The following is a 12,982-nucleotide window of genomic DNA, read 5'->3' on the forward strand; positions in this document are numbered from 1 at the left end:
AGTAACACAAGTTCATAGAGTTTCAGCGCAGTTGATAGTAGGAGTTAAACCTGAAGCACTACAGTCATTTTTCACTGCAGTTAGCATTATCAAGTGTTATATGTAAGTGTGCTTACAGTTAATATAAAATGAGGTCAGCATGGACCAACAGTAGTTTAGCTATCAGATAGTAAATGTCAAATAATCCTTTTTTTCAGGCAAACCTGATATTTAGACTTTAAGGTAAAGGGAGATTTTGTTTGTTTGCTTGTTTTGTGGGATTTTGTTGAGTTTTTTCCTCTTGATGTGATACATCAAAAGCTAACATTTTTAGCTCTTGAACTCATATGTGAGGGAAATGTAGAAGTCAGTTATTTTACTTTGGAGCTTCTTGAGACTGAATAATCTGTCATTATTTATATAGTATTATAGCTGGCCTAATCAAATTTTGATATTTAAAATGAAACAATAATGCATAAATTAAAAAAAATAATTTAAAATGATGACCTCACATATAGTTACTAGCCAAGCCCATAAGGTCCGCAGACCACAACTTGAATGTTTTAAGTCAGTTTTACTCACTTTGGCTCTCAACAGCTGCAGGGAACTGGTATAAAAGCTATGCTGAACCCAGTACTTGCTCAGCAGCAAACAGAAAACAAAGTAACCAGTGAACATAAAACAGAACAATTTCTTCTATTTGATGGTTAGCCAGAAACATAACTCTAAATGAATACCGAGGCTAGATCTGCAGAATGAGTCATTATAAAGTGTGTGGTAAATTTTTGCCAGCATAACTAGAAATTGTGTTAGTTAAATGCAGATTAGCCATTAAAGGCATCAGGAGAAATCCAGGTGTTCCAATCCCATTCTGGAGTGCTTGACAGCCGGTCATGGTGATGGTAGAGGTTTGCCTTGAGGGTTTTCAGAGGTTTTCTCTATGAAAGGATGTACCTGTGACAAAGTCTGCATAGGGACAAGGCGGCGTTAGATAAAATGTGGACCTTGCATCTATTTCCATCAATACTACCTAAATTATTATTATAATGATGTGTTTTCACTATTTAAATATTTATTGCTTAAATGTGCTTTGTAAGAAGTCCAAATAAGTATTGTTTGTTTTATGAAATTATTTGTTGTTTATAGACCTGCAAAACCCCAGAGTCCTTCAAATTTCACAGATTTAATAAATCTAGCACTAATTAAAATCATTAAATGCTTATGAGTAGGTATATTAAAGCATTCTATATATATTTATGCAAAACCCCATTCACAGAGACTTAAAAACCAATTGGCGACCATCTGGCAACCACTGGTCACAAGGCAAAAATGTGTATTCCCTGACTGGATGCAGGTGGTTACTGACAATCACTAAGAAATGATTGTTAAAACCATATTTATGCAGAACTAGACCACATGGTAACCACCTGTTGCTAGGGAAAATGTGTATTCCACTGACTTTTGGCAAGTGTTCACTGAAGGCTGTTGATAGTCACGAGCATTAACTGCCTCGACAAAAACCTCCCTGTGACTGCTTTGGCTAGTAGCAGGCTTCTGTAGTCACTAGCAGCTTGCACAGAGGACAATGGATTCGTTTGCCTCACACTGTCTCAAGTTTTACTACTGTTCAAGGAGTAAATGCAGAGTATTTGCAGATAAGTCGGCATCTTACATCCAAATAATGGGTGATCACAGCAACCGCAAGGAGGTTTTTGGTGTAGCACTCTCTTTGCAACCAATTTCATCCAGAAACAGCTAGCAACCTCCAAAAACCACTTATTAACTCACATCAACTGCTCTCAAGCCCTGTGTGACTGAGATCTAATCGTGTCATTAAGGTAAGATTGGTGGAGTAACCATGGGCTGGCTGGCTTGGTATCTGGCTTCCATGTAACCCTCGATGTTGCCACCACTATATAGTACCAGATCAATGGATTCACTATAGACAATATATTTACCTGATGATGTTGTGCATCTGCTCTTGAAAAAACCCTTTTAAAGTCATTGTTATAATCATAAAATTATAAACTATACTTTGTAATAAACGGTGTGTGCTTGTAGCTTCAGGGCTTCAGTTCAGTAACTTGCAGCACGAATATACACTGTGGGTTATAAAGTTTTGAGACATTGCCTATAAAAAGCAAATGTGATATTCTGCCATCCCCTTCAAGGTTGTCTCCTTGTGCAATGATGCACTGCTTCCAGTGCTCTGGCTTAGAGCACTTGCTGGAAGGGCTTGTTAGTGTATATTTGCAATTTCACCATGAACCTCAAACTATGAATGAGAGCAAATATCAAACAAACAGTATCCAACATCACTGCTGACAAGTTATTGTCCAGAATAAAATAAAGACAGTCTTCAAAGGAAAAGACTTCAGTCACCAAGTCCTCAAAAGGAGAATCAAGTCAGGACCACTGAAAGACAATTGTCAGTTTCTTTGTTTGCTGTAAATTTGCTACCCAAGGTAGGACTGCCTATAACTGCCTAGATTATGCTGCAGCACGCTGACACATCTCAGGGAGAACTTTTGGCTCAAACATCTGCTTCTTTCTCCCTAAAATTAAATGTACTTTTCAGTGTTGCAACTTTGACACAGTGAGCGAGGTCAAGCATGACTCGGAGATGTACAAGCAAGTGGTCAGAATTAGCTGCTCAAAGGGATTACATTGAAGGGAATAGCAAATTCTCCATTCAGGACAACTCGTGAATTTAATAAGTTATTTGTTATTATCCCTGCTCTGCAATTAAAATTAGAAAATTAGTAGCCATCTATCAAATCAAAGAGTTTTTGCTTTCAGCTTTTATTTTTCCTTTAGATATCTTCCCCCTAAGATACAGACACACTTACTAGACTATGTTCACCCCATCAAAGCCCCTGTATGGCTGTATGTACAACATATTTTTAAAGGATTTTTCATTATTAGGAAGCTTTCAACTTGTCACTATAATCACTCTGATTGCTACTGCTGCGATATACTTAATACACAAACATCTTTCGATAATGGCTGCTCATCGCTCATGCAGCTCATAGAAAAATAAACAACACAAACAAGTAGCTATTGTATGTGTATAAAACTATTAACACCAGTAGCCACCCTGCTGTGCATATTAAAATCTCTTCCCCCGAATTCTCAACTAATGAGACACTTACACACACACACACACTCACACACTCACTCACACACACACACACACACACACACACACACACAAAGAAAATATAGATGTATTGTATAAAATTATCAAACACAGTTTTAAAGTAATTATTTAATCCCTAAACACTGAAATATGAATCTGTAAATTAACCACATAGATCAAGGAATGTTAGATTACAAATGAATCCTTAAGGTAGAATGAAGTGGGTTCATCATCATTTTTAATTTATATAAACCATTGTTTTTGTTTTTAAAGATATTTAATGATTTGTTTTGCAGGGATTCTAAAATACTGCATTTGAAGTCTCCATGTATAGAACTTCCAAGTCCCAAAATTCCAAAAATCTGGCAAATTATACATTAGCCTTACAAATGTTGTGTGTTGGGAGTTTTATAAATCAACTCTTCCAATAAATACCAATAAATTTGAACTTCAGAGATAGTATCAAGGCTAAACTAAATTTATGAACGTAATTTCTAATTTGCTAATGTATTACTTTTTTTGTTAAAGAGTTGTATCCTGTGATAAGATAATAACTTTAAGATTTAATCAGTGCCCATGCATTTTGTATAAAAGAATCCCAGCTTTCCCCAAGACGGGCCTTTTGTCAGGCTGCATCCAGCATGAAATGAGAAAAAAATATGGCTGCACACAATCGCTAGCTTTTCGTCAGCTTAGGGAAACTGAAATAATAAAGCTATTTTGAATTCACAGCTCTTTTTGGCGCAGTAGTAAGAAAAATGGTCAAAGACACATTAATAAACCCAAATGAGAGATTCCCTGAATAGATACTTCTTTTGGATTCATTTTTAAATAAAAAAAAAAAATCTATCTATGTACTGAAATGTAATTTACAATACTGCAAAAAAAAAAAAAAAAAAAAAATTAATTAAAATTACAGCAATACATAATGACACTGTTACAATCAAAGAATTTTGATTATAGACTGTTGTCTGCTCTGAAAGAAGCAGAAAATGGAACAATAATGACATATTTCAAGATATTCACTGTCGCATTCTAATTGTGGATCTATTTGTATTTTCTTTCTGCAGCACAGCAACACAGCCAACACTACTTGTCATGGATTTAAAGTAGACTAAATAACATTTACACTTAAATGCCTGTTAGTGAACTACAGCAATTATTCAATGTGTCGGTGCATGTGGTTAGTGAAAGGCTATACTACTTCTTGTTTAATTAACACCATCTACAACATCTACAAGACCCGATTAAAGGGAAAAATAAAACATTGTTCACAAAGCATGGTGCTATATGAAGATGTTATGTTTGCAATTTGATGAGAATATCTTATGTGGCAGTAGTAAGTTTTCCAGTAGTGCCTTAATAAGCTCATTGTTAATAAAAGATTTATGTGCCTGAATAAAGATACATGATCTCATGAAATCTACTGTAAATTAGACGTGAGTGTCATTACCGTATTTAAAATAGGTTAAAATAGGTTCAGATTCATCTGTATTTAACTGAGCATGACGAATAACATTAAAAACAGTTAAAATCCCTCCCCCATTGACTGACCAGCAAGCATCCTCCCCCTCAGCATCACAATAAGCTGCCAACCTGAGGGTAGCATTGCACTAAATACTCTGAACACTCATACGTTTTCCTTACAGACTAGACAGAGTGATAGTATTCTCGCTACCTCAAAGAACCCTGTGTTCTCTTTGTCTATCAGTTTGCACGTTCTCAAAACCTTTTTATTCACCTTCATTATCCTGCTGACTTTTTAGCAGTTAGTATTAATAAATACATTTTGCACATGGTTCTGCTAAAGGTCATAATTCAGTTATTTTACATTTGCAATTTTATTTTGTGTTTTCTCAAAAAAATCATATGGATACAATGATTAGATACTAGATCGAATATACTCTCATCACTGGAAAGATTTATACTGTATGCATTCAATGATGTCATTCCTGTTTACTCAGTCAGGCACATAGATGATTACCCCTGCTCTTCCATTTGAAAAGTATGTCATTGGAGATCTTTCATAGGTCAACCAATCCCTAAAGACCTATTTGATAAGAATGGCAGACACCTTTGGGGATGAAGAACACCAGAATGTTTTGCTAATGAGGCCTAGCAGGAGATTCAGTCTTTCCAAACAGCTGTATTGCAGATCAATGGCACACATCATACGACTAAGGAAAACATATGGCTTTAGCCAAATAGAGGAAGGGAATGCGTAATTTTATGGAGGATAGTAATTGAAACAGCCAAATTATGAATAACTTCCTGTTGACTGTAAAGGCTACACTGGACACTTTGTACTGAATGTATGATTCAGATTAAATCAAAGCCTTACCTTCACTGCAGTCCTTTCCTTGGAAGCCTGTCCGAGAACAGTCGCACGTTGGCTCGTTGTTAATTAAACTGCAGACTCCTCCATTTAGACACATGTTGGCTGTACCACAGAGGTCATTTAAGACACCCTCACTGTTAATCATTACAGACTCCGTGTTGTTGACCTTTATGTCTGTTATCCATCCAGTAAAAGGCAGCTGATCCTTGACCGCAGCCGATGTCAGACGTAGTGCAACAGATCGTAATTCCGGTGGTATTCCACCAACAAACAAATGGCTGAAAACAGTCATATCCCGTCTTTTAGACTTCACCTCCACCCACTTTATCTCATTGTCCACCATTAGGGTAGTGTTCTTAAAGTTTCTCCTTATAGTGACTGTGTGCCATTGGCTGTCATTGACCGCTGTGTCAGATATAACAGTCGCAGGCTCCGCACAGAAGATGGAGAATCGAAGGCTGAGTTTACCATTCAGTATGAGGAGCTCTAGAAAGTCACAAAATCCCTCATCATCAAAGTAAACTAGCAGCCCATGGGAACTCCTTGTTTTCATGTTGAAGCTCATTTCACTTTCGCAACATGCATTCCACACTGGAAATCTAGCCCACTGACCCTCAGCACCTGTAAATTCTAGACAAGTGCCTATTTCTACAAAGCAACAAATGAGCAGCCCAACCCATATAATATGGGCAACATGTGGCTTTGGTGAAATCATTGTTTGATTTCAAATTATGTGGGCTGAAGTTAGGACTTACAGAATTCAATGTACTTATAAGGACTTTAGCTTAAGGGGAAAAAAATAAGCTGGGTTGACTGTGAGATAGTAGACTGGCATGTAACTGACTGTCTACATGGACATACAAGTGTAAACTGATGCATTGTAAGACAAAAGATTAAATGCTACAACTCTAATATGTTTGCATATCAACAGGCTTGGCCAACACTTGTATCCTGGAGCAAACACCATTACCTCATACAGTCCAGGCCACTGGCCAAACCTCTCACTGTTGTCGCCAAAATAGTTTGAACTGTTTAAAGGTCCTCTCTGCCATGGTTATTTAGAGCAAAGGGACAGAGATTCAAATATCCACTGGGCACACTCGGTCTGATTTATGTAATTACGGAACAGTCCCTTCTGGTGCCAGTTAGTGTGTGCACGGTTTCACTTGAGTTGAAATGGCAGCTTTAATCTTCATGTTCATGCCAACATTCTTTGGCGGGTAACTGGAAGCCTTGCTCAGGGCTTTTCACCCTGCATTCTCTGTAGCAAAGAGAAAAAAATGCCATATGGAGCCACGTTGGCTGATAAGCTCAGCAAAAGAAGCAGTCTGTCTGTCAAGGCAGTCCCCAGACTCAAAGCTCTCTGCAAAAGAAAAGCAAATTTAATGTAGCATCAGTATTTCACCGTATCCATGTCCAAATCCACTTTGGTCAAAGCCTTAATCAAAAACCAGTATTAATGCTGTGATAAGGCAAAAAGCACAGCTAGTCAGGGACTTATATCCAGTGAGGCCTTTGTTACAACAAACACAAGCTATGTCATTAGATTAAGATCACTAGGGCTTTCCAGGAAGCAAACGGCAGCTCTTGACAATATCAGAGAATAGACACATTATTTGATCTTAATGACCAAGTAGGAAAACAATATCTGTAATATTCTCGTTAAAATGCAGTCCTTTCATAATGAAATAGTCACGCAATCTAAAGAGAAAAAGAAATACGAGTAAATTATAATTTGTGATCTAAAGAAAAAAAGATAGAAAGAAATCACGCCCAGCGGTCGGCATTAATAAAACAAATTATAAAGAAAATCTCGGTCACGCAAATAAGAAAATAGCTGCCTTACGTCGTTTTTTCTTTCTCTTAATGAGAGTATTACTTTTGCTTGTAAGCGTTAAAACTTCTGCAATCGTTTTATCAGCAGCATTCCGATATAGGCTCCCCTGTCCAGTTCTAATTTGAAGCCCTAACAAGAGGAAAAAGTGCGTCATTTGATGCACAATGGTCGGTCTGTGTAAGTCATACCAGCCGGGCTTCCACTGGGTCTCAGTCAGAACCCAGAAAATGCTCTTCATACTATGTGCTTTGTCCCTATTTTTCACACGGAGTTTGAGCCAGATCCCGCTTTTCCTTCAAATACCAAAAGGAGCAGAATAATGCAATAAAACGAAAACAAAAATAGTTAGTCGATTCTAAAGGTCCGCAATTAGTTTGCATTTCAAGTAAAGAAGATGAAGGGGGGGAAAGACACTCTAACCACTGCACTCTAACCGCTGCACCGCTGTAGATCTGATTTACTTGCCTGCACTTTCCACAGACTGGAGCATCTTATCAATAGACTGAAACTGTGATGAAGATCAGTACGGCGTGTTAATGATCATGCTTAAACTATTAGATAGCATAATCCTCGTCTGAACTGATATATTTTGCCTTTTCGCCGTCATCATCTCATCAATAACATGCCCCATATCCTGACATTTGCCATGCACGGCAGCTGCAACGGGCTCACTATAATAAGTGTGTTATTTTATGTCCATGCGGCATTTTTATCGAGTCGCTCACAACTACAACAATTCTTCGGTAAACAATATGAGGCGCCATTATTACCTTTGCGCGTGCACCTTTACTTCTACGGGACCCTTAATAGTTGTCACAAGAGAAGAAACGCGATTTCATGCAAGGCGCCGCGGACTGAGCTCCTTTAAACCAGCACTGTCCATATTTTGTCTCTTTGAAATCCAATGCTCCAAATCCTCTTTAGCGAAACCTCCACATCAAGATCTGCTTTCAAGTGAATCGCAGCATCAGCCAGAGAGACAGAGAGAGAGAGAGAGCGGAGAGAGAGAGAGAGGGGGGGGGGTTAGGAGAGAGAGCGAGAAAGACGGGTCCACTTTCACTCTAACTCCTAAAAAAAATCTCACAGGTTTAAAAATTACCTTAAATATTCAGTCCTCCAAATGTATTTTCTGCTAATAAAAACACAACAGAACTACAAAGAAAAAAAAAATCTAACCCACGATGTGGTTAGTGGGAAGAAGCGCGGGGCGAAAATCCAGTTATCTTTGTGGAAGAGAAGGTGCAATCTGGTTTCCCTGTTGAGCTTATCCAGCGACTGTCAGGAGCCACAGACAGAGAGTATCACGTGTCTCTTCGTGATGTCTAACGGGGAGGGGCTGAATGCAGTACCGTGGACAGCGCCTCTGCCTACACAAGCATCCATCCACGGACATTTATGGCACACGCAACTTTGGAGCTAAACCTCGTGAAACAGATGCGCTTGATTAATCGACGCGCAGAAGCGGTCAAGGATGGTTTACACACACGAAGTGATGTCTTTAAAGCAAACTAACCGTGTGTATATGAGTGTGTAGCTTACAGGCTGATCTTAAAATCGATTTTTTTTATTGAATTATTGCTGCGGATCAAGCGTAAAGATCGTGAATACGGCTAATCAGGGGCTGTCACTTTAGTTGTTATTAGTAGATCAAACTGAATCCGGATCCAGGGGTGTTTAATGCTCATTTATCACGCAGCAATTCAATGTACCCTATCAAACTATTTCATCAAGTAGCTCACATTCACTTTTTTATGCCTGTATATTTCATTTCATTTAATTTAATTTATTTAATTTATTTATTTATTTATTTCACACTTGGTACAACAGATCAAACAAACCAACCACACTTTCTATCAATAAAGCACTACAACCATGTGTGAAAAGGAGCAGGAAGAAGAAAATCCACATATTAAAAGTCCACTGTACGTGACGTCGTCTACTGTATTTTATATTGTAATGGAAATAGCATTTCATACTATTTTTGAGTTCTCTGAGTGAAAGCTAAATATCTGTTTTGACAGTTAAGCTGATATAATAAACCAAAAATTCTAACGATGAATGTCCTCCCTGACAATAACTACTGAAAACACTATACTGCTGGACACTGGCAACAGAGCAGAGTGTAATTGCTGGTGTGTAAATTACAGGCATGCTAGCACTACAGGTTGTTCTCAGTGAGGCACATAAAAGTTGAAAAATGAAAAAATAACCACAAAAAAACCCCCTGCTCAGTAGCAGAAAACAGTAAAGAAAAGGTCAGGCATAGCTTAGAATTACATCTTATGAATGTGATGAACAAACATGATAACATTTTTCTGTTGATGCTTGTCTCAGCAGGAGTTGTTGTAATATATTTACACCTAACTGGAGGGTATTTTTCTCTCCTTTTCATAGGAGTTGACGTGTATGAAAATACAAAGAGCTCAGTGCAGATGTGCACTCCTGATTGTGGTGGCGGCCCGCTAAATCTATAGCCCTTGTGACCCTAAAGAGTAGACATTGCTAATGCATTCTGCACCAAGCATGCCTGATGCATGTTCTTTTTTTTTCGACACAAGGCAAGCCACGCACAAGAATTTCAAACCTCGTGTCTGGTGCAATTCTCGTGCAATCAGTCTTTTAATTCATTTCTTGGGTGTTTCATGTGACCGGTAATCTCACACAAAAGCAAAGTGAAAAGCAATAAAGGTGTGAAATTGCATTGTTATCCTTCCACCTTCCTTTGAAAGCATCAAACTTTTTTTTTTGCACTGTTTCCCCAAAATCCCAAAAGCATTTACGTGTATCTGAGACACTGAAAAGTTTAAGGTTGTATAAGGATACGAGTGGGCCTGACTGGTGATGGGGTGCAGATAACTGGTGGGTAAAGCCACTTCAATGGCTTTTAGCATTTTGGTCATATATTGCTATTTTTTTTTAAAAATTATTGTCTTTATTTATATGCACACTACTATTCATTTTCAAAGTTATAGCTGTCTTAAATACGTTACAATAAAGCTACCACTACATACATCCCAGTAAACATTTTGGAACTAGATTGTTATTAAATTATGACACATGACTTACCACATTAACAACATAATTTGAAAAAGTACATTTAAAGTTGCACTGGTCTAAAGAATGTTATTTGAACCCAAACCTGGTCGCTGGAACTCATCCTCAATTTTACAAGAGCAAAAAAAATGTCACGGAGAATGGACTATGTCACAGCAGGATTCAAGGTTTACCAAAAACTGTTGAGGTTACAGCATCGTGCGGGTACTGTGATGACAGACGAAGGAGAAAAAGGAGATAGTGCATTCAAGATTAATAGAGGTTTAAGCTTTCTGGGCCATGCACCAATAAGATAAGAAAGCTTTTGGTTTCATTAATAATAATAGCTCACTTTCTGAAAGTAATCCAACTGCAAAGTTCAAAAACAAACTGAACACTAAAAAAAAGTTATTTCTTAGAAAAAATTCAGTAACCTATTAGTTTTGTTAAGCTTTACTCTCAGTTTTCCTTTTTTTTAATTTGTTTCTGTATCCATTCTTCTTTCCCCACTGCTGCATCTCTTTTTTTAATGTAACTGGATCTCAGGAACCATGACTCACAGCATCCAGACTTTTAAGATTAAGGTTTTGAAATGTCACATACTTCTCAGACATGAAAAATGTAACCAGTGGGACAGATGGTGTTGATATGAAAAAAAAAACACTTTCCATTTTACCGAATACGCTAATCCACCTGTTCATATTTCTTAAATTCTCTTGGCACAAAATCACTTAGCAACTGAAATGTATACTCTGAACCAAACATCTCTGAATGTGAGATTTGTTAGAGCAGTTTAAGCACTATAGGAAACTGTGAACTTATCACTGCATCCTCTTTTCTATCCACGGGCTTGTCGAGGTTTAAAGATACAGACGTGCAGACAGAAAAGCAAAAATCAAAGGTTTAAAATGTAAAGTTCACGAACCAATGGAAGATGTTGCGGTGGTCATCTTTTATATACAGTCTATGGCGTGCGCTTACATGGGCATTGTTTTGAAAACTAGAGCTGCACAAGTACAGGTAAAACATCAAACTCCACAGAAAGCCCTGGATTCAAACACAGATGGGGCATGTGAGGTTTGAAAGTTAACCACTGAGCTAATGTGCTGTCATGTTAACAAATGCCAAAAACACATTAATATGCAGATATCTGTTCAAAGAGATGGAACACCTCTAATCCAAACTAGTTAACAGTGTCTGCAGCCTCAGCCTTTGAGGATTTGATACAACTGTGTGCAGCCCTCTTTTCACAGAACAAACCAGTAACTGGAAGTTAGAGGCAAGTAAAACAGTTTTTCCAAAACAGCAGCAGCAACAGTGATCCCATAATGATGAGGTCTCAGACAACTGTGGAAAGAGAAACGCATATCTGAGAACAGTACAGTAAAGGGAAAAGATTAAGATGGAAAAAAAGAACAAAAATGCAAAGAGGAAATAAAAGTGCTATTTGAGTATAAGGCATTTTCAAGAAAGAGGCAAGAAACAAGAAAACCAGTCAACAACCTTTGTGAGCTGTACATCAAATGAAAGGTTGCTAGAGGAACATTTAACAACATCTCTAAAATATTGTGGAAAAAAATTTGTGGTTTGTTGCTAACAATTGTTTTAATATTGAGTAGAAAATCTTAAATAAATTTTAAATAAACTTGACCACCTGACCTTTTGACATTTTTTATTAATAGTAATCTCGACTCATCAGTTAACAGTTGTGTTCTTGTAAACATGCACATTACTGTCCTCAAAGATCTGAGGAGTGCTGTTTATCTGCCAGTAAAGATCAACACAGACCTTTCCATGCATGTAGTGTAATAACACCTTTATATCACGGTATTATTTCTTAGACTGGATACTTGGTTGGCATTACCTCCGTCATCATATAATCAGACTGATTAGCTATTCCATAGGCCAGAAACCACATGCTTGCTCTTTCACATATAGAAAAAGAGTAAAACAGATTATCTGTGAAAAGCAAACAGGTGCATCTTTTTAGGTGACTATAATCTTGTAAGACGAAGATTGTTGCTTCTTGCTTGTGCTAGTCTTGTTAGACTTTTAATTCTCTTTATCATTAAAAACTCCTGTTTTTACCATATGGAATACCATGCAAGGTAGATAATTCACTATCAGGTCCTGCACATGCACACAGGTGTTTTTTTTTTCCCCTTGGATGGTAAAACCTCGTCTGGATGGTAAAACCTCGTCTGTAAGAGGATGTTGGGGGGTAAGTATGATAGATAAAGATATATGATGAAATTAGGGATGATGCAATTTATTTTAGCTTCTCCAGTCTCAGATTTCTGGCATCATTGATGCTGGCTGTAACAGTCACTGTTACAATCATGTCTTTATGGGACACTTTATTTGTGTAAAGGATGTAAGTAGAACCACTCTAACTGTGCAGTGTCTAATTGTGCAAAGGAGATCTTTGCAGGTCATTGGTTTGTCACATAGATGCTGAGTCATTATATCCTGCAAGACACCCCCACTGAGTGACCTCTTTTTGACACTTCATCAGAGTGACTTATGAATAAGGAAGTCTCCTCACATGTGGAGCAAAACTACTGAGCCGGTATGTAGATATAAGGAACCAGAAGAGACATCGAAATAAAGAAATCTGTGCAATTTATATATTTATATATAGTAATTGTACAACAAA

General features: G+C 37.6%; 1 protein-coding gene across 14 annotated transcripts in view; it reads right to left on the bottom strand.

Moving 5' to 3' along the window:
* LOC309720212 (neurexin-1a-like) overlaps window positions 1–8,570 on the bottom strand; it is a 256,636-nt gene extending 248,066 nt beyond the window's left edge. For 13 of the 14 annotated variants that reach the window (XM_082556890.1, XM_082556887.1, XM_082556904.1 and 10 more), the window contains exons 1-2: window positions 8,064–8,252; window positions 5,460–6,819 (exon numbers count right to left, since the gene is read on the bottom strand). In XM_082556890.1, coding sequence (XP_082413016.1) covers window positions 5,460–6,171 — 712 coding nt within the window. In that variant the 5' untranslated portion in view covers window positions 6,172–6,819; window positions 8,064–8,252. Of the gene's footprint in view, window positions 1–5,459; window positions 6,820–8,063; window positions 8,253–8,392 lie in introns of those variants that run through there. The other variant, XM_082556897.1, reaches the window with a different exon arrangement.
* Window positions 8,571–12,982: the final 4,412 nt, after the last annotated feature.

The sequence above is a fragment of the Aulonocara stuartgranti genome (assembly GCF_965226115.1).
Source record: "Aulonocara stuartgranti genome assembly, chromosome: 13".
In the NCBI taxonomy this organism is placed as follows: domain Eukaryota; kingdom Metazoa; phylum Chordata; class Actinopteri; order Cichliformes; family Cichlidae; genus Aulonocara; species Aulonocara stuartgranti.